At 37.7% G+C, this 23,027-nt stretch overlaps 1 protein-coding gene across 3 annotated transcripts in view; it reads right to left on the reverse strand.

Annotated features, from left to right (window-relative positions):
- Nucleotides 1-10,010: 10,010 nt before the first annotated feature.
- The window catches only part of Mcf2 (MCF.2 cell line derived transforming sequence), an 81,113-nt gene continuing 68,096 nt past the window's right edge, over nucleotides 10,011-23,027 (reverse strand). For 2 of the 3 annotated variants that reach the window (XM_060374491.1, XM_060374489.1), the window contains 6 exons: nucleotides 21,807-21,899; nucleotides 20,037-20,115; nucleotides 18,917-18,980; nucleotides 17,918-18,036; nucleotides 13,685-13,791; nucleotides 10,011-10,747 (listed from right to left, as the gene is read on the reverse strand). In XM_060374491.1, coding sequence (XP_060230474.1) covers nucleotides 10,715-10,747; nucleotides 13,685-13,791; nucleotides 17,918-18,036; nucleotides 18,917-18,980; nucleotides 20,037-20,115; nucleotides 21,807-21,899 — 495 coding nt within the window. In that variant the 3' untranslated portion in view covers nucleotides 10,011-10,714. Of the gene's footprint in view, nucleotides 10,748-10,997; nucleotides 13,792-17,917; nucleotides 18,037-18,916; nucleotides 18,981-20,036; nucleotides 20,116-21,806; nucleotides 21,900-23,027 lie in introns of those variants that run through there. The other variant, XM_060374490.1, reaches the window with a different exon arrangement.

The raw sequence follows: 23,027 nt of genomic DNA on the forward strand, positions 1-23,027 counted from the left end.
GTATCCAGCCACTTTGCTGAAGGTGTTTATCAGCTGTAGGAGTTCCCTGGTAGAGTTTTGGGGGTCACTCACGTATACTATCATATCATCTGCAAATAGTGATAATTTGACTTCTTCCTTTACAATTTGTATCCCCTTGATCTCCTTCAACTGTCTTAATGCTCTAGCACGGACTTCCAGAACTATGTTGAAGAGATATGGAGAGACTGGGCAGCCTTGTCTTGTCCCTGATTTCAGTGGGATTGCTTTAAGTTTCTCTCCGTTCAGTTTGATGTTGGCTATAGGTTTGCTATATATCGCCTTCACTATGTTTAGATATGTGCCTTAGCAGCTTTATTTGTAATAGCCAGAAGCTGGAAACAGCCCAGATGCCCCTCAACTGAAGAATGGATGCAGAAATTGTGGTACATCTACACAATGGAGTATTATTCTGCAATGAAAAATAAGAAAATCATGAAATTTGCAGGTAAATGGTGGGACCTGGAAAGGATCATCCTGAGTGAGCTGTCCCAGAAGCAGAAAGACACACACGGCATATACTCACTCATATAGACATATAACATAGGATAAACCTACTAAAGTCTGTACATCTAAAGAAAAAAGAGAGAGAACCCTGACTAAAATGCTCAATCCCCATCCCGAAAGGCAAAGAGGATAGACATCAAAAGAAGAAGAAAACAGGAAACAACCTAGGAACCTGCCACAGAGGGCCTCTGAAAGGCTCTGCCCTGCAGACTATCAAAGCAGACACCGAGACTTATGGCCAACTGTTGGGCAAAGTGCAGGGAATCTTATGTTAGAAGTGGAAAATTGTAAGAGCTGGAGAGGACAGGAACCCCACAAGGAGAACAACAGAATCAGAAAATTTGAACACAGGGTTCTTCCCAGAGACTCATACCCCAACCAAATACCAGGCATGGAGATAACCTAGAACCCCTGCACAGATGTAGTCCATGGCAGTGTAGTGTCCAAATGGGTTCCATAGTAATGGGAAGAGGGACTGCCTCTGACATAATCTGATAGGCCTGTTCTTTGATCACCTCCCCCTGAGGGGAGAGCAGCCTTACCAGGCCACAGAAGATGACTATGCAGCCATTCCTGATGAGATCTGATAGGCTAAGATCAGAAGGAAGGAGAGGAGGACCTCCCCTCTCAGTGGATTTGGGGAGGGGCATTTGTGAAGAAGGGGATGGAGGGTGGGACTGGAAGGTGAGGAGGGAGGGGCTTATGGGGGGATACAAAGTGAATAAAGTGTAATTAATAAAAAATAAAAATAAAATATGATATTAAAAAATACTTTCAATAAAAATAAACTAAAAACACCAAAACAAGTGTATGGTCACTGCCCTCACCAAAAGAAAACAATATGATGATGATGCTTATGCTAATTAGGTAGATTTAGTCATTCTACAAACATCAAATAGTGTTATATTTAATGAAACTTTATATATGCTTAAAATCAAATATTTTAAATGTATTGCATGGAAGATGTCTATAATCTCTATGTACAGAGATATAAGCATATCTCTATATTTATGTGATAGCGTGATAACTACTGTAGTTTCCACCATGTATTTGAGTTAGGTCTTTCAAATTTTCAAAATTCTTTGGTTTTAAAGCTTTATTTTTTTTTTGTTTCTTAAATACATGTTTTAGAATACAATTTGTCTTTTCTTCCAAAAATGCCTAATGAGGTTTTGAGTTTTATACTGCTTTGAACCAACAGGTAAATTTGTTGAACTTTATGTGTAATGTGGAAAATTACACAGATTTATTTTTAATTTTTAATATTTATTTTTCTTTTATATATTAATTACAGTTTATTCACTTTGTATCTCTGCTATAGCCCCCTCCCGTACCCCCTCCCAATCCCATCCTCCCTCCCTCATATCCTCCTATGCCTAAGTCCACTGATAGGGGAGTTCCTACTCAGATTTCTTGACATTGAAAATTCCTATCTACAAACATGGTATAACGGTTTTTAAGACATGTATGTGAGCAAAGTTCTGTACATTTCAATGTAGACACCTTGCACATCTCATTATTTAACACTTTAGGCTCCCATTTAACAGTTTAGGTTGCTAGAAATACTGCTGTGTCAAACTTTAGTATATTTTCCAATTCTTTGTTGTTAGGAGATAGAATTAAAATTTATTCTTCTTCTTCTCTCTCTTTTAGTTTGTTCATTTTTAAAATTTATACCTTTATTATTTTTTTTACAGTTTTTCACTTTGTATCCTGGTTGTAGCCCCCTCCTTCATCTCCTCCAGATCCCACCTTCCTTCCTTCTTGCCCCCTATCCCCTTCCCCTAGTCCACTGAAAGGGGGAGTCCTCCTCCCCTGCCATCTGCCCATAGTTTGTCTCACTAGGACTACCTGGATCTTCTTCCTCTGTGGGCTGGCTAGGTCGTCCCACCAGGTAGAAGTGATCAAGCAGCAGGAAACTGAGTTCACGTCAGAGACTGTCTCTTCTCCCCTTACTAAGGAACCCACATGGAAATTGAGCTGTCTATGCGCTACATCTGAGCAGGGGGTCTAGGTCCTCTTTATGCATGTTTTTGGTTGATGCATCAGTCTCTGTAGTACCAGCTTGGCCCAGCTTTATTGGCTTTGTTGGTCTCTTTGGCTTATAAAATTCACCCAGCAGCTCTAGTGTATGAACCTGCACACTTTTGTGCACATGTGTGATCCACTACTCAGGACACTGTTGCCAATTATCTCCTCCTGAAGTTGCTTCACTGGGTAGGAATTTTAGTATAATGCTTAATGGAAATTGTTAGAAGGGATTTTTGTGAATTCTTTCCAGTCTTGGGGGGAAAGCTTCCAGTATTTCCCAATTTTGTCAGATAGCTGGTTGCTTTTCATCAACGAATATTACCAGTTTGAAGAAGACCATTTTCTTTCTGGTGTTTTATCGTTAATAACTATAGAGTTTTCTCAACTGACTACATACAATTTCTCCTTCATTATGTTAATATGGTGAGTTACACTGATTTTAAGTTTGTAACACAAATAATTAAAGTTGTGCATTTTCTTTTTTCAACTACACACATGAATTTTGATGTTACATTATCTTGTTCAGACTACTTGAAATCAATCTAATTCCCTCTGTATTTTCATCTTTATCCTATATGTTGTTTACATGTACACTGTTTGAAATTTAAATACTTGGAGATACTGATTGCAAATATCATACCTTGAGACTATTGGCTGGCTAGTTTGTATGTCAGCTTGACACAAACTAGAGTAATGTTGTTGGACAGAACCTTAATTGAGAAAACACCCCAATAGATTAGCCTGTGAGATAGCCTGTAGTGCTTTTTCTTAATTAGCGATTGATGTGGGAGGATCCAGCTCACTGTAGGTGGTACCTCCGCTTACCTGGTGGTCTTAAGTATTAAAAGAAAGCAAGTTGAACAAGCCATGAGGAGTAAGCCAGTAAAGAGCAGTCCTTCAGGGCCTCTGCATCAGCTCTTTTCTTAAATTATTAATTACACTTTATTTACTCTGTATCCCAGCTGTAGCCCCTTCCCTCATCCCCTCCCAATCCCACTGTCTTCCCCTTCCTTGCCCTTCCCCCAGTACATCTGACCCTAGCCTGTCAGGTCTCATCAGGACTGCCTGAATTGTCTTCCTCTGTAGCCCGGTAAGGCTGAATCCCCCTCAGGGAGAGGTGATCAAAAAGCCAACCACTGAATTCATGTCAGAGATAGCCCCTGTTCCCCTTACCAGGGAACCTACTTGGAGACTGAACTACCATGGGCTACATCTGTGCAGGGGTTCTAGGTTTTCTCCATGCATGGTCCTTGATTGAAGTATCAGTCTCAGAAAAGACCCCTGTGCCCAGAGTTTTGGGTTCTATTGCTCTTTTTGTGGAGCTCCTGTCTCCGCCAGGTCTTTCATTTCCCCCCTCTTTCATAAGATTTCCTGCACTCTGCCCAAAGCTTGGCTATGAGTCTCAGCATCTCCTTCAAAACCCTGCTGTGTATAGTATTTCAGAGTCCTTCTGTGCTGGCTCCTGTCCTGTTCCCTGTTTTCTCCCTCTTCAGATGTCCATCCCATTTGCCTTTCTGAATGAGAAATGATCATCTAACCCTGGGTCCTCCTTCTTGTTTAACTTTTTTAGGTGTACAGATTTTAGAATGATCATCCTATAATATATGTCTAATATCTACTTATAAATGAGTATATACCATGTGTGTCTTTCTGCTTCTGGGTTACCTCACTCAGGATGATCTTTTCTAGTTCCCACAATTTGCCTGCAAATTTCATGATTTCCTTGTTTTTAATTGCTGAGTAGTATTCTATTGTAAAAATGTGCCACAATTTCTGTATCCATTCCTCAGTTGAGGGGCTTCTGGGTTGTTTCCAGATTCCGGCTATTGCGAATAAAGCTGCTATGAACACAGTTGAGCAAATGTCCCTGTTTTATACTTGAGCATATTTTGGATATGTGCCTAAGAGAGCTATAGCTGGATCTTGAGGTAGCACTATTTTTAATTTTCTGAGAAAGCACCAGACTGATTTCCAAAGTGGCTATACAAGTTTACATTCCCACCAGCAATGGAGGAGGGTTTCCCTTTCTCCACATCCTTTCCAGCATGTGTTGTCAGTTGAGTTTTTTATCTTAGCCATTCTAATGGGTGTAAAAATCTCAGGGTCATTTTAATTTGCATTTCCCTGATGACTAAGGATGTTGAACATTTCTTTAAGTGTTTCTATGCTATTCGCTATTTCTCTACTGAAAATTCTCTGTTTAGCTCTGTACCCCATTTTTTAATTGGATTACTTGATTTGTTGCTTTTTAATTTCTTTATATATTCTGGATGTTAGCCCTCTGTCAAATAGAGGGTTGGTAAAGTCTGTAGGCTGTCATTTTATTCTGATGACAGTATCCTTAACTTTACAGAAGCTGTTCAGTTTCATGAGGTCCCATTTATTGATTGTTGATCTTAGAGCCTGTGCTGTTAGTGTTATGTTCAGGACGTTGTCTCCTGTGTCACAGAGTTCAAGGCCCTTCCCCACTTTTTCTTCTATCAGATTTAGTGTATCTGGTTTTATGTTGAGGTCTTTGATCCACTTGGACTTCAGTTTTGTGCAGGGTGATAAATATGGATCTGTTTGAAGTTTTCCTACATGTAGACATCCAGTTAGAGCAGCACCATTTGTTGAAGATGTTATCTTTTTCCATTGTATGGTTTTGGTTTCTTTGTCAAAAATCAGGTATTCGTAGGTATGTGGGTTTATTTCTGGGTCTTCTATTTGATTCCATTGATCCACCATTCTGTTTCTACGTTAGTACCAAGCAGTTTTTATTACTATTCCTCTGTAGTACCACTTGAGATCAGGGATGGAGATCAACAACAGATGGTCTGTTGTTGAACAGGATTGTTTTTAGAAATTCTGGGTTTCTTGTTATTCCATATGAAGTTGAGAATTTTTCTCTCAAGGCCTGTAAGGAATTATTTTGGCATTTTGATGGGAATTGCATTGAATCTGTAGATTGCTTTTGGCAGGATGGCCATTTTCACTATGTTAATCCTACCAACCCATAAACAAACTGAAGGAGAAAAACCACAGGATCATCATCTTAGATGCCGAAAAAGCATTTGAGAAAATCCAACACCAATTCAGGTTTAAAGTCTTGTAGAGATCAGGGATACAGGGCACATACCTAAACATGGTAAAGACAAATATACAGCAAGCCAACAGCCAACATCAAACTGAAAGGAGAGAAACTTAAATCAATCCCACTGAACTCAGGGACAAGGCAAGGCTGCCCACTCTCTGCATATCTCTTCAACATAGTACTTGAAGTCCTAGCTAGAGCAATAAGACAACTAAAGGAGATCAAGATGATACAAATTGGAAAGGATGAAGTCAAAGTATCGCTATTTGCAGATAATATGATAGTATACATGAGTTACCCCAAAAATTCAACCACAGAATTCCTTCAGTAGTTAAACACCTTCAGCAAATTGGCTGGATAAAAAATTAACTCATAAAATCAGAAGTCCTCCTGTATACCAAAGACAAAAGGGCTGCGAAAGAAATTAGGGAAGCAACACCCTTCACAATAGTCACTAATAATGTAAAGTACCTTGGTGTGACTCTAACACAACCGCGAAAGAAATTAGGGAAACAACACCCTTCACAATAGTCACTAATAATGTAAAGTACCTTGGTGTGACTCTAACCAAGCAAGTGAAAGACCTGTTTGAAAAAAACAAAAACAAAAACAAAAACAAAAACAAAAAACTTTAAGTCTCTGAAGAAAGAAATTGAAGAAGATATCAGACGATGGAAAGATCTCTGTATCGCTCTTGCTGTGAGTTTCTGCCCTGACTTCCCTGGTGATGAACTACAGCTGTATGATGAAATAACCCCCTTCCTTCCCAAGTTGTTTATGGTTCTGGTGTTTTATATCAGCAATAAAAACCCTAAGACACTCTACATTATTCCAGTCTCTTTAATTAATTAAAATTGGTTTCATAAATCAGCATATGTTCTATCTGAGTGCATGTTCTTTGTCTTAGAAATAATTGTGTGTAGTGCAATTGTTGAGAGCAGATTTTAAATAACTATTCATCAGTTCTGACTGTTTCTATAACAAATTGTTTTGATTACTAGTCATCTAAATAATTCAATAATTATCTAAATAATCCAACAATTAGTGCAGCAAGCTTATCAGAAGTGGCATAGCTTTCCTATGTGCCCCAGTATTTCCACTGAGTTCTATTATCCTGTTTTTTATTTCACTTTATGCATGAAACTTGGAACCAAATTAATGACTACGAGTTTGTTAGCTGCATGTAATAACAGTGTACTATTATATGGAAAACAACACAAGGCACACAAGGCACAACCAGCAGTTCATAGAAATTATATGTATATAAATCTTGTTATGTGTGTGCCATGTTTGTATAAACAGGTAAATGTCACTAACAATAAAATCTATGAGAATAATAATATATAAAAGAAATTTTCTTTCCTTTCTAAGGGCAGAGTTAATAGAAACACTAAGTTTCTTATCATTTCTTTCTATTATATTTACATTGAAGTCTTGGATGCAGGCACAGGTGCACAGGAATGTGTGGACATATGTATATGTGTATGTAGGGGAAGCCATCCACAGAGAAATAACATGTTCCTAGAATAAAATAAAAACATACATTTGCAAAGCATTCTTGGACGGTAAAGCTGGCAAAGTCCCAGTATTACAATGGAAGGACTTGTTAACAAGAGATCACAGCATATGAAATCTCTCAAACCTAGCAACCTTGGGAAAAGGTTAACATGTTTAAAAGTTTCATTTCAAACCCCAATATATTGAAAGACACATTAAATGCTAACAAGCATAATTTATTTGCAGCTTTATTTTTAATTATAGAAATATTTTTCACAGTACAGCAGTGTAATCCTAGGCAAATATTAGAAAATTCTAACCTTCAAACATTGGACAGTTTAATCATATTGTATCTGTAAATTTGGGCATTCTGAAACCTATGGTTACCCAATTAAAATCTGTAAGCTGTCTCCTAGAATCAGTCAGACATTCTTTTCTTCTGTTTAGATTTTTCATCAACTAAATAATAAATGGATTAGGATCAAGCACATGTAGATTATGTTATGTTATGCAGTGAGTTTTCATAGAGCTCTTGCATGTGTTCAAAAGCTTGTGTGACACTATGCTTGAGCCCTTCAAATAACCTACATGGGACTTTGTGGGGGAAACAGGTTATTACTTTAAAGATTTATATTATTAAATTATTAATTATTTTTCATGTGTATGAGTGTTTTGCCTAGTGTCCAGAAAGTTCAGGAGAGGATATTGAATCCCCTGGAACTGGAGTTATGGATGACTGTATGCCACCGTGTTGATCCTGAGAATGAGCCTTGGTTCTCTTCAAGATCAATAAATATTCTTAACCGCTAAACCATATCTCCAGCTCCATGATTCATATGTGTGCCCATTCACCTTCAGGGTTAGAATATACAGTCAATGTGGTTTTTAATTCAAGATACTGTTATTACAAATATATAACTGTTTCATTTAATAGTTTTTGACCTTATGTATTAACAAGGGTTCTGCTGACATGTTTAATTAGAAGAGCACCAAAACTGAAATGATATTGCTTAGAAGACTGAACAAAATCCCCATAATTATTTCAAAAACTATTGACATAAGGTCAACTGTATAAGAACTGGATGATAAAGCTAAAATATCAGTATTTCAAATGATAAAGATAATTATGGCTCTATTGTAAAGGGTCAAAGCAAAGACCCTGACACTTTAGTGTGTGTTAGATATGTGATTAATAAATGACTTAAGCAACCAAATAGGATATGGTCTGTAGCGTTACTGAGAGACCAAAGAATTAAAAACTAGGTTTTTGGGGTGCTGAGCTAAAAAGTTTAAAATATATCAGGCCAGTTGACTTTGTTGCTTTTAGGCAGACACAGCCAACTGTAGGGAAAAGCTGACCTTCATGCTCATTAGAGATATTGTTGCCAGGGGACCTGCAGGGATGGTCCCCAAGGCATTCCAAATCATACCTTTGCTCCTGAAAATAGTAAAACCTACCCAAGGCCAGCACAGGACAGGACTGAAGCCCCAAGGCTGGCAGTTTCCCCTCACCTTCCCCTCCTCTGACCTGCAAAAAGGCCTGAACACTTTCCCATAGCATTCATGGTCCTGGCACTTTCCCATAGCAAACAGTTTTGAAATGTAGCATCCCCTTTTTGCTGTATTAACCAATAGAAGATTGCCAGGCTAGAATCCCCTGCTTTGGGTGCACTGGGAGGGACTGGGACCTATAATCACCCACAATCCAGCGCTCGTGGTTCTCAACTGGATATCAATGCCTTAGTGTCTGTGAGAGTCCAGCTTGAGCTGTGAATAAAGATCCTCATGTGTTTTGCAATGGACTCAATTCCCTGGTGGTCTTTTGGGGGTCTCACAAATTGGGTATAACATTACAAAAGCCCAATCACCAGCTAAATCATCTGAGCTCTAACTAAATAACATGTCTACATAGCCTAGAATTTCATACCAATGTTTTTCACTCAGCAAAAGTTAGCCAGCTTCTACGTGACTCTGTAGCACAGCAGAAGTAACGAAAATGAGAACATCTCTGGGATCTCTGCTGCTGGAGAATATATGACACACAGAAACCAGACACTTTGACTTGCTACCCATGCATGCCAGCCTGAAGTCACCACAGCCCTTGCAAACACACCTACCATTGACCTAAGAATCTTCATGGAGAATCTTCTTCCTTAGAAGTGCTCTGAAGACCCCCTTCCTACAATCTATTATTTCATTCAGACTGTAAAACTGTAATGGAAATCCATATTAGAAGCTTTATTGTAAAATGACTTACCCAACCACCTGCTGACTGTGACAGAAATAATTTGCTATTTCTATTTTATTAATTAATTTGTTTATTCACTTTATATCGATTGTAGCCCACTGCCTCCTCTCCTCCCAGTCTCACCCTCTCTCCTACTTCCCCTTATCCACCCTCCCCTTCTCCTCAGAAAAAGGACCCCCCCCCCCAAGTTCATCAAACAGCAGCAGGACTGAGTGCATCCTCTTCTCCCGTGGCCTGGCAAGGCAGTCTCCCTAGGAGGAAGTGATTGAAAAGCAGGCAACAGAGTCCAATGTCAAATATAGCCTCTGCTTCCTTACTAGAGCACCCACATGAAGCCAGAGCTTCCCATCAGCTAGATCTGTGCTATTAAACACAAGGAAATCATGAGATTTGCAGGCAAATGGATGGAACTAGAAAAGATCATCCTGAGTGAAGTATCCCAGAAGCAGAAAGACCCATATGGTATATACTCACTTATAAGTGGATACTAGCCATATAGTACAAGATAAGCAACCTACTATTTTAATGGCAAATGTGACAGTTTTAGCGCCTCTTCCCTGCAGGGGCAGATAAGTGGGATCAGTTTGTGACAGGAAACAGACAAACCAACCAACAAATAAACACAAATTTTTGGAACCTGAAGGTTTCATTTTTATTTGGAAAAGAAGAGTTACAGCATGAAATGTACAGAAGATAATAGGGCACAACTAACTTGCGACATGAATTATAAGCATAAATTCAGAAAAAGAAACAAGCAGGAAAACATTACATTTCAAATACAATTTGTAAACTACTCTCAGGAAAAGTTCATCTTAGCACATAGAAAAGGGAATAGCCCTGAAGAGAATTTACTAATGCTCCTCAGCCCCCAGGACTTCTGAACTCTGCCGTCATCTTGCATAAGTTAAAAGGAGCACTAGGTCTAAAAAGCAAATTAAATCATGATGTTGTGCTTCCCTTGGCCTTAACTATTCTACAGCCTTAAGTTTAACTTAATCAATAATAAGCTAAATAATTCAAGGCACGCTGCTTGCATTTTGCTACAAAGAAGACAGAGAAGAAAACAATTTTCAAGTCAAAATTATTATGAGATGAGATTTTATGTGGCACAATGTCTTACACACTTAAGTACGCAATTTAAGTAATAAAAAGTACTACAAGTAAAATGCTTTTAAATAAAAGAAAAAAGTGTTGGTTCTTTGCCATATTCAAATACATTAATCTGAAAAAAATCCCATCATTTTGGCTAAAAGTCTTTTGAGCGATTTTTTTTTTTTTATTTCACATTGGCTGAGAAGCAGGCAGACAAGAGCTACTTGCCAGTTGACACAGTAACTTCTTTAAAGCAGCAAAGTCACCTCTGACACAGATGTCTGCAATAGAAGTAGAACCCATAATTTTCAGGTTAGTTTGGTGTGTGTGTGTTAAAATGTTGCATGTGTGTGTGTGTGTGTGTGTGTGTGTGGTGCTTCTGAAACGGGGTCTTACTTTGAAACTCAGACTAGCCTGGAACTTACTATAGAGCCCAGCAGCCTCAAATTCTCAATTATCTTGCCTTGGCTTTCCCAATGCTATGGTTACAAGCATACATCACCATAACTGGCTTGGTTCTCTGTTCCTGTCTTTGTAAAGTGAAGCTAAATGAATAGCTCATTTCAACTTCTTTTTTTTAATCCATATACACTTGTGCTCATATTGTATGAGCATGTGTATGGGTTGCAGGTGTGTGGATAAACGTGAACATGTGGGGGGGGGTGCGTGCATGAGTGCGTGCGTGCGTGCATGTGTGTGTGTGTGTGTGTGTGTGTGTGTGTACATGTGCATGCAGAGACCAGAGGACATCATGTGTCATTCTTAAGAACATCATCTACTCCCTTTAAGACATATCTCTCAAAATGTCTTTTAAGCTTTAGGGTAAAGGTGTTGTGGGCTGTACCAAAATGTTATTGTATGTTTTCCCTGGTAGCAGGACTCAGAAAGGTATTCTGAAAGGAACTCTGCTGGGTTTTCCTGCATTCCCAATGCCTGTGATTAAAGTATCAGTCAACTTTATTTTCTGACTTCATAACTTGATAAATGCTAAAAGACCCAGTTCTGACAAGCCCTTCCATACCATCTACAGTCAGGGTTCAAATACAAACTGCTTTCCTCTGACTTCTTGCTCACATTTGACCAACTAATCCAATCTAATTCATCTACCAATAATATAAATTAAGGAAATGTCATTTATCATTATAGTTGGTTTAAACCAGCTGGTTGCCAATTATAGAAAGCAGACCATTTCTTTTTAAGAAATTAAATAGGTCTGGAGGGTCAGGCTTACATTATACTATTATTTGCCTCATTTACTCCCATTTTCACATTATTCTGGAAAGTTTTATATGGTTTATCTGATATAAAATAATAGAATATATTGGATTCAAAACCATATGAGAGAAAGGATGTCTTTTCTGCTATTATTTTGTTTTTTAAGACAGGGTTTCTCCAACAGAACCAGGAAATTTGAACACAGGGAACTTCCCAGAGACTCATACTCCAACCAAGTACCATGCATGGAGATAACCTAGAACTCCTGCACAAATGTAGCCCATGGCAGTTCAGTGTTCAAGTGGGTACCATAGTAATGGGAAGAGGGACTGCCTGTGACATAATCTGACTGGCCTGCTCTTTGATCACCTCCCCCTGAGTGGGGAGCAGCCTTACCAGGCCACAGAAAATGACAATGCAGCCACTCCTGATGAGGTCTGATAGACTAAGATCAGAAGGAAGGAGAGGAGGACCTCCCCTATCAGTGGATTTGGGGAGGGGCATTCGTGAAGAAGGAGGAGGGAGGGTAGGATCGGGAGGGGAGGCGGGAGGGGTTTGTGGGGGGATACAAAGTGAATAAAGTTTAATTAATAAAATAGTGAATAAATCACAATAAATGATAGTAATAATAAAAAAGTTGGGAAAAAAACAAAAACAAAACAAAACATGGTTTCTCTCTGTAGCCTTAGCTGTCCTGAAACTCACTTTGTAGACGAGGCTGGTCTTGAAATCAGAGGCCCACCTACTTCTGCCTCCCAAAAGCTAGAATTAAACTTATGTGCCACCACCAGCCCTGGCTCAGGATGTATTTAAATAAGCCAGATATTAAAGATACTTTCACTAGTTTTTTAACTTTAAAAAAGGTAACTCACTTTTTAATAAAAATAATATTTACTCAGAATTATAGGTTTCCCAATTTAAATCTTAATTATCTTTTTAATGTATAATAGAGTATATTTTCAATAGTTGTAACTTAAAAAGTAAATAAAAGTTCTTTTTAAATTTTTGTATGTGTAGTATATATGCCTGTGGCCCTTGGAGGCCAGAAGAGGACATAGGATCCCCTCAAACTAGAGTTACAGATGGTTGTAAGCAATCCTGTAAGTGTTGGACATCAACGCACATCTGCTGTCACTCAAAATATGAGAACTCCTAAGACAGACAATTAAGGCAAATATCTTGCTAGCCCTTAATTTCTTCCTCGGTAAATTATAGCTAACAAAATTTAACCCTTCTCACATTAATACTGTTAATATTAATTAAGAAATGATTGTATTTAAAAAAGAAATAATTGCACAAAGTAAATTTCTAAAATATATTTGTAGCTTCATAAGTCTGGGTCTATCCCTCTTGCCTATGTAAAAACACAGCCTTGGACAAAATTATACAGAACTGCTTATACACATATACAAAAGCACATGGGGGAGGGGGGAAGCCTATGGATAGCACTGAGTTAATTTTCAAGATTTGGTATTGTCCTCTAATTATAGGAGGTGTCACCACTGGGAAGAGAATACAAGACATTTCAATAATATTTTTGTTAACTCTCTGTGAACTAATAATTTCAAATATTAAACTTAAAGAAAAATTCTATATACAGAGAGATGTGTTCTAAAATAGACACTTTACCTTTTTTAGAAAAGGCTAAAATTGACAAGGTCATGAAATCACACATTTATAATCCTAGCAGTTGACAGCCTAAAGCAGAGGGCCAGTCTGGGCTACCATAGAGGGATCCAGAATGGAAAAAGATAAAAAATAACAACCATAGTGATATATTTATAGGCATTTGGAAACTGGTCATTTACCTAACTTCAGTAGTGTTCTAAGATGTATTCTGTATAAAGAGAAGTGGTTCATGAGTGCTTACAAGATTCACTTCAAATCTTTTCATTATGGAATATACTCAATAAGGATCCTGACAAATTTTTTTTCTTTGCGTGCACTGTTTATTTCATCAGTAAAAGTGCCTCTGGAAATTTGATTTAGTACATCATACTAACCATTTCTGTCCTATCTTCTCCACTGTCATTGTAAGCAGGGCACAAATAGTTGTTTGAACATTCCACTGCTGCAGCGCCTTCTGAAGATGGTGGCATCTCAATCCAAGCTAGATGAAAAATGACAAGTGTAGCAGTTAAAGGATCTGGTTTTCCACCACATAAGCAAGCTCACCATTACAGTCAAAGCTGTGCCCTTCAGTATGCTAACATTACTGCCTTTCTCTATATAATAAAATTGCATTTAGGTTGCACTATTTTTGAATTTGACATTTCAGAAAGGAATAGACTATAATATACTTCTTTTTTTTTATACTCACTTATAAGCAGATATTAGACATATTATACAAAGTTAAACAGCAACAAGTCAAGTAATACAATTAAAAAATGAGGTACATAGCTAAACAGAGATATTCCTCAATGGAGGAATATTGAATGGGAGAGAAACACTTAAACAAATACTCAATGTCCTTAGTCATCAGGGAAATGCAAATATAATGACCCTGAGATTCCACCTTATACCAATCAGAATTGCTGAGATCAAAAATTCAAGGAATGAAGCCTGCTGGAGAGGTTGTGGAGAAAGGGAGACCCTCCTCCATTACTGGTGTGAATGAAACCTTGTACAACCACTTTGAAAATCAATCTGGTGCTTTCTCAGACTACTAGGCATAGTGCTACCTCAAGATACAGCTATACCACTCTTAGGCATATATACAAAATATGCTCAAGTATACAAGGACATTTGCTCAACCATGTTCATAGCAGCTTTATTCATAATCTCCAAAATCTGGAAACAATCCAGATTTCCCTCGATTGAGAAATGGATTTAGAATTTGTGGCACATTTACACAATAGAATACTACTCAGCATAAGTTTCTTTTCTGATTGCAATACACTTGAAAATTCTTGAGTTATACAAGATGTCACTAGCCATCTCACTGAGCCGTAACTTTAGGAAGTTTGCCTCCCTTTTCTCAAGTATCCACATAGCCCACTATTTTAGTACAAAAGCTAATTTTAGCATTGGTATGTCTACAAAGAACAGAATTTCTTTGATAATATAAAAATGTCTGTAGAATTAAAAACTGTAAAAGGGATGAGCAGAAAGGCTGTTTTTCTAGGTGGTTGTTTTAAAGTGTATTTCAAAATAAATATTATAAATAATAAATGGATTAAAACCTTAAAAAAAAGAACATAATTGTGACTATAGTGCTCACTTTAAGGTAGCTGTTCATTGAATATTGGTATTGTGATTTCCAGAAGTAGAAGAGAAGTAAAGAAGAAAATGCCAAAAAGCAAATGAATAAAAACAAAGGACCCAATATGGGTGGTGGAAGAAGCAAGTGGTTTCTCATGATCATTGTATTGTGCTTTCTGTTTGCAAAACTCCTCCCACACTCTTTCCTGGAGCTTTGAATCCTTCTGTATAGCAACTAATGTCTCATAATTCTATCTTACAAGTACATAATAGACTGAGCTATATTGGGTTGCCATGGGTTTGCCATATGAAGAGTACAAAGATCATAATGAATGTGGTAGATATAAATGATCCAACTATGAATAGGGACTACAGAAAGGACTCCATGTTTGTAGCAGCTTTATTTGTAATAGCCAGAAGCTGGAAACAACCCAGATGCCCCTCAACTGAAGAATGGATGCAGAAATTGTGGTACATCTACACAATGGAATATTACTCAGCAATGAAAAATAAGGAAATCATGAAATTTGCAGGTAAATGGTGGGATCTGGAAAGGATCATCCTGAGTGAGTTGTCCCAGAAGCAAAAAGACACACATGGTATATACTCACTCATATAGACATACAACATAGGACAAACCCACTAAAACCTGTGCATCTAAAGAAACTAAGCAAGAGAGAGGACCCTAACTAAAACGTCCAATCCCCATCCAGAAAGGCAAAGAGGATGGACATCAGAAGAAGAAGAAAATAGGAAACAACCTAGGAACCTACCACAGAGGGCCTCTGAAAGCCTCTGCCCTTCAGACTATCAAAGCAGATGCTGAGCCAGATGGGCAACTGTTGGGCAGGTGAACGGAATTTTAGGTAAGAACTGGGAAATAGTAAGAGCTGGAGAGGACAGGGTCTCCACAAGGAGAGCAACAGAACAAGAAAATTTGAACATAGGGAACTTCCCAGAGACTCATACTCCAACCAAGGACTATTCATGTAGATAACCTAGAACCCCTGCACAGATGTAGCCCAGGGGAGTTCAGAGTCCAATTGGGTTACATAGTAATGTGAAGAGGGACTGCCTCTGATATAATATACTTCTTTGAAATTTAAGAATGGTTGCAAGTTGAGGATTATGGGCATTATTAAAATTAGTGTTAAACATTTTCAGAATATATTATCTTTCTTACCTCCACACACACACACAAAATGGTTCTGAATGTTCATTAAATAATATTTTTATTAATTCCATTCAAATAATACTTGTTAGACTCTGCCTGGTGTTGATATTATTTTGGCTTAGATTGTCTCTCTCAGTAAGCAGAAAGCATGTATTACACATCCCAAGACTTATAAGAGCCTGCATATAGTCAGGCACAGTAGTGTACACCTTTGATCCCAGGATGCAAAAGGCAGAGACAAGTAATCTCTACAAGTTTAAGGCTAGCCTGGTCTACAGAGCAGGTTCCTAGTAAACCAGTGCTACATAGTGAGACTGTATATCCATCTGCCCAAAAAAATGAGTTTGTAGGTAAAAGGTATGTCTCTTTTGTTCCTTCTGTCCTTCCTTCTTCCTTCCTTCCTTCCTTCCTTCCTTCCTTCCTTCCTTCCTTCCTTCCTTTATTTCTTTCCTTATTTATTTTTAAATTTTTGAACTGATTAAGATGAAGTAATCTCTGATGGTTAGTTTTAATGGTCAACTTGACACAACCTACAATCACATGGAAAGACAGTCTCAGTGAGGGTTTGGCAAGATCATGTTGGCTCATGAGCAAGTCTGTGGAGGATTGCCTGAAAGTGGGCAGCATTATTTCTTGGTTTGGAACCCTGGACTTCATAAGCATAAATTAACTTATCCAAGCAAGCTATTCATGAAAGCACAGAAGCATGAATTCATTGTTTCTCTCTGCTTCCTGACTGTGGATATGATGGTGACCAGCTGCTTCAATCTCCTGTGACTATGACTTGCTTGCTGTGATAAACTGTAACCTGGAATGGCAAACTGTGATAAACAATCCCTTTCCTCCTAAAAATTGTTTTTGTCAATGTATTTCATCACAGCGACAGAAAAGAAACTAGGCCAAATCTAAGTCACAAACTTGCAGAATCTCATTTTGGGCATTAAAACTGTCACCTTGGAAATGTTATCTCAACTTTCTCTGATGTGGTTTCCCCACCTGTGAAAGGAAGGCATTAACACTAGGATAACTTTGTTGCTGGGGTTGGGAATCACAATATAACGATCTAAGGGAACTAACCTCTAAATAGATAACTAAAGACTGAATAAGGTCATCATTGCCTATTCCTCCTCAACTAGTGCTGCATATTTGGCATTTATCTGGGAGTCTATGCTATTGTTGTCAAAGCTGTTTAGGAGCTCTTGTATGTTTGTATAGCACCTTGTACCTCCCTATTAGGATACTTAACCACATTCTACTTTAAGTGCTTGCTGAATTATCTACCTTCCTAGCATTGCAAAGATGGTAACAGTGTGTATTTTAGTTAGACGTCAGAAGCAATTCTACAAAGTCCCTGATGCACATGTTAACATTTGGTGAATCAAATGTACTGAGTAAATAATTTCAAATTCTCATACGGAAACAACTATCTCAGCTCTAGTCACAAAAATGGTAAATGATCAGTATATCCATTGAAGCCAATATATGTGTTGCATCCATTCCTGTGTCCCCTATTGCAAGGGATCAGCATTATATAAAAAGTTGGCCAAAATTCAGTAGCAGGACCTCACACCCAAAGATATGAGGCAGAGAAAGAAAAAGAAAAGAAATTGTCTTCTATACATCCGAGTTCCCAGGTGATACCAATGTTATCAGTCCAGGACCCACAGAATGAAAAAACAGTGCTTTGCAGTGTCCACTAGGGTGTTTTTAGTGTGCAAGAAATGAAAGCCTTCTTAAACAGTTTAACTTCCTTTTCTTTATAAAAATAATAAGACATGGTTAAAATTTTTTCCCACTTAGCAACAGGAGTTAAGAACTCACATAATTATGACTGGCATCTGCACATAACCAAGACAAATACCTGTGGAATTTGCTTCTGCCTGAAATGGCACAACTGTCTCCCTGAACTCTACCATGGCACTGTCTTGTTCCACTTCTGTTCCTCCTTCAACAGCATTTATAATAGTTTCCTCTTGCTTTCTGAAAAGTCACATATAAAAATAGGTGAGTTTTGCATAGTCTAAGAATAGTGAGAAATTAAAATGGTCTATCTTAATACTTTGTGTTAAGAATAAGCTGAGAATCCATTCCAAAAGCTGATGTGCCCTTATTTAAGTCTGTATAATAGTTGATAATATGAAACAGCTTCAAGAGCTTAAGGCCTAGGATTCAAGCCAGCAGGCTCCTTTCATGCAAAGATAAAACTGCTTCCTTCTAGACCTAAGACAAGTGTATGTAGAATCTGTGTTGTTCTGAAGACTTTTCATCTCAATATGTCAGAGGTAAGGTGAGTATAAATATATAGGTAAATTTTTAACCTAATCTCACTGGTAAGTTAGTACCAGCTTCTGTTACAGCAACTACTGGATATAACATAAAGTATTCACTTTTGTTTAAACAACATGAAGCTTGCAAGTAAAAGACCTTCAAAGAAGCTTGATTTTCCTTAAGATCCCAATGAAAACAATGTGTTTATGTTATCTGATGAGTTACTGCTATCACAGAAGGTTGGTTCTTATCTGAGATATTGTAATTTCATTGTTTAGTGCTACATACAACAAACAAACAGAATATGGCAAGAATAGTATTCTGGGGACTGAAGAGATTACTCAGTGGTTAGCAGCAATTGTTGCTCTTGCAGAGGGCCCAGGTTCAGTTCCCAGTACCCACCCAATGGCTAGGAGCTGTCTGTAACTCCAGTTGCAGGGGATCCAGCACCCTCTTATGACCTCCCTGAACACCAGGCACACATGTGGTGCACATATACACATGTAGGCAAAATATTCATACACATAAAAAGAAATACATAAATCTAAATAAAATTTAAAGAATTATGTTTCTGAGAGAAAAGATCACTTACTCAGCATTCCCCTGCTGAGAAGAAAGTTGATCTTGTTCTTTTGGCTGATCCTGCTGGTTTTGGGCTATCAAATAAAACAAAGCCTATGTGTCATTCAGAAGTCATGTGTCTTTACTTCTTTCAAGGCCAATGACAGTCATACACACCACAGGTGTGGGAGGAGAAACAGAATGGGAGAGAGAGAAAGAGAATCTCTCTCTCTCTCTCTCTCTCTCTCACACACACACACACACACACACACACACACCTTTCAGGGATTTTAACTGGCCAACAAACAGGAAGGGCAGTCTGACGTTAGAATATGGAAAGTCCAAACCATGTGTTACTTTATTCAAAAAGCACGAGCTGGGGGACTGGGGTGTCAGCTCAGTGGGCAAAGTAGTTTCTGCACAAGCATTTGAATCTCCAAAACTAATCCTCCCCACCAAAATAAACCTTGGTCTCAGCACTCATACAGTAAGATGAGAGTGGAGACAGAATTCCTGGAAGCTCCAGGGCTAACTATCCTGTCTCATGCAGCAAAAGAACATGAAAAGAGGTCCTACCTCAAACAAGGTAGAATGTAATTGGTCCTCTAATCTCCACATGCTCATTATGCAAGCATGCACACATTTATAGTCACATACACAAGCATTTTACATGTCTATCATACACACAAACATCCATGCACACATACACACACAGATATTCTTTTTCTTAAGTGTAAGTTCAAAAGTACAACCAATTAATTCTCCATCCCAGCCTTACTGGATACTGGTTCTGTGAGGTTCTCACAGCAGCCTCTCAGGAAGGACTGGAAATTGACACTTTTTTGATTGTCAACTGTTTCTCAAACACCTTTAAGTTCAAATTGTTTTTTTTAAGCTCTCTGACCTCAGTGTTACTTTTTTCAGTTTAATAAATCCTTTCATTGTTATTATATTTTAATCCCCATTCCCAGAAAAAAAATTTTTTTCACAAAATCTAAGCTAATGAGTTGTCATTGTGCTTCTCCATATAAAGCACACATGCTTGAAATTGCCAGTCAACAGCAGGGAGGAGTAGAGGGAAGAGAAACCATAATCAGAATATTTTATGTGGAAAAGAACCTATTTTCAGTAAAAGAAAAAAATGAAATTACCAGCCAAAAGTTCCTGCGGCTTCAACAGAATTTTTCTTATTTCTTTTAACCATAACAGCTTCACATCAATAGTTGGAGCCTAAAAATTAAAACAGAAGGGAAAATTATGTTTCCTTTCTAAAAGAGTACTTTTATAATAAAACAAATGCAATCAAACATGAGTCACTACAAAACAACAGATTCAATTTCTACCCTCTTGCTTCTTAAAGCATTTTGGAGGCAGATCATTAACCATTTGATTAGAGGAGATATTATCATAAAAATCATTCTAAAAGTACCTCAAAGATCAAAATAACTATTACAGAAAATGAAGAGATCTTTTTACTTATTTTTGCTTTACTGGATACACACACACACACACAAATATATATATATATATATATATGTATATATATATATATATATATATATATACATATATATATATCACTTTGTTTTAATTTTGGTAAAACAAATCAAGCTCTAATATTTCCAAACCTAAAATCAATTTTGTAATAATGTTGAAAAACTGATACTGAAATGATAAATGATAGAGTCCTCAAATACGCTGTCATTGTTTATAAAGTAGGTCTATTATATGGTACCAATTATATACAACATGTCTGCATGTATGTTAAATGTACCAAAAGCCTTCAGGGCCTGTGGAAGCCAGAAGAAGCAGTCAAATTCCCCTGGAATTGGAGCTAGTTGTGAGCTACCAAGTAATTGTATGTTACCTGTTGTAGGTGATGGAAACTGAACCAACTTTTAATATTAATGTTGGGCTGGAAAGATGGGTCAGTGGTTAATAGCATGTTCTGCTCTTGCAGAGGATCTGACTTTGATTTCCATCACTCACGTGGAATAGCTTAAAATGGCTTATAATTCCAGCTTCAGGAAATCTGTTGCTCTCTGCTGGCTTCCAAAAGCACTGCACAAATGGACAAACACACACACACACACACACACACACACACACACACAAACACACACACCCCTAACATCCTTAGCATAAATGCTATGGGAGTAACAAGCCTGGTATTGCAAAACCAGCTAAGAACCCTGGGTGGGGAAATCTTTAGGCTTCAGGGGTAATTATTTTGTTAAGTGGACATAATATCAAACTGCCCTCTAAACTGATATCTCTCTACCTTAGTGCAGCTCTCAGAACTCGTCAGAAATGTTTATTTTGTAGAGTTTGAAGGTTAACAAAGAAGACCACAACTGCTAAAAGTATGAAATTAATTGACTTTGGATTCCTCAGACATAAAAGGTCATCTATATTACACTCCTTCCCTAAGGTTCAAAAAACATCACAGAAGAAGGAACAGAAAAAAAAAAATGAAGATCCAGAAGTTGGGAGACACCAGAACAAAACTGCCTTCTGGACATTACAGGACTGCTGCACTCGAGAATTCACAGCAGATGTGGTTGTCTACACAAGACCTCACAAGACCAAACTATTCAACATTTCAACATGGTGTGGGAAGGGATTCATGCTAACTGGGGAACAAAGGATAGTTACTGGCTTCTGGATTAAAGAGAGCCAGTTTTCTTTAAGAGTGAGGCTCCTAGTAGGTTCTCCAGTGGATGCCCCCACAATGAAGAATACAAATTGAAATTTATGGCTTATTAAATTTATAGAAGGAAGGAAGGAAGGAAGGAAGGAAGGAAGGAAGGAAGGAAGGAAGGAAGGAAGAAAGGAAGGAAGGAAGGAAGGAAGGAAGGAAGGAAGGAAGGAAAGAAATTTAAATCTTAATATTGGTTATGATTTCCAGAAGAACAACCAACCTGAACAATGTAAATTTCTTCCTTCTCACCATACCGTATTTCAAACTTGCGGTTATCACCTTTCACGTTTTCTGTGATTCCAACTTCTTCCATCTACAACAAATTAAACTTTTCCTGAAAACTGACTATAAATATGGAATTACATTCATCATATTCTACCATAATATAAAGGAAACAGAATGTCTCACTTAAGCAAAACACACATTTTATTTTCAATAAGGAGGAGATGGAAATGAAAAGTATCACCATAGGCATGAGAACTTAAGTGCTTTTGTGGAAGTATACACTCAGAATTCAGATGTTGTGTTCCATTCCAGTGCTTGGTATGAAACAAATTTTTTTCAGAAGTAAAAGTAATTAAACATCAATGGGGAAAGCCACCTGAAATTAGTCTATTTCATTGATGTCTAAAGTAATTACTGACAATATCAATTTGCTCTTACAAGTTTATTCTCCATGAGATACAAACAAAAAATTTATGGGTTAGGAAAAACCCAGCCAAGTTCACAAAGTTTTTTTCTATTCCTACCAATCCCTCAGTTTCAAATTCAAGCAAAATATTTAAGCTGAAAGAGTGATAACTTTAGCACCACTAGTAAAATGTGTGTAGTATACAACACTAATTCCTTCCCTATTGCTCTCTTCTCACCCTTCTTTGTGCTTTGAACAATTTTCTTTTACAAGTTATCCTTGGCTAATGCCACGTGGGACAACTTCTATCCCTTGTGTAACATTTTCTTTAAGTCCTTCTCTGCCTTTCCTTTTTCTTTTGATCCCTTCCTAACTGTCTGAAGGAATTTCACACTGTTCCACTTATGAACCCCCCAGATGACCCTAATTAAAACTAATAAACATTAAGTGCAGTGCTCATAAGATTCCTGCATTAAGGTAAAGGAAAACAGTTATATTTAGAAATGCAACTCAGTTGTGTTAAAGAGCCTCTGACATCCAACTTGAATGTAGTCTAAAGTAACTTTCAAATGCTCCCAAATATATCCTTCCTATAGCAGTCTAATCTGCTCAGATATTAAGAAATAATAATACTTATGTTGAATCTTTTTGAAATGTGAATTATGTTTCAGCATATGTTTCTGCATAGGATGATAGGTAGCAGGCGTACAGACTTCAGAATGAGACACCAGACTAGACTTCCATCTATTTCTAGCATTCATCGGCTATGAGCCTTAGTGTAAGGTGCTAGGTTTTTCTCAAATTCCATTT

Source organism: Meriones unguiculatus, chromosome X, assembly GCF_030254825.1.
Source record: "Meriones unguiculatus strain TT.TT164.6M chromosome X, Bangor_MerUng_6.1, whole genome shotgun sequence".
In the NCBI taxonomy this organism is placed as follows: domain Eukaryota; kingdom Metazoa; phylum Chordata; class Mammalia; order Rodentia; family Muridae; genus Meriones; species Meriones unguiculatus.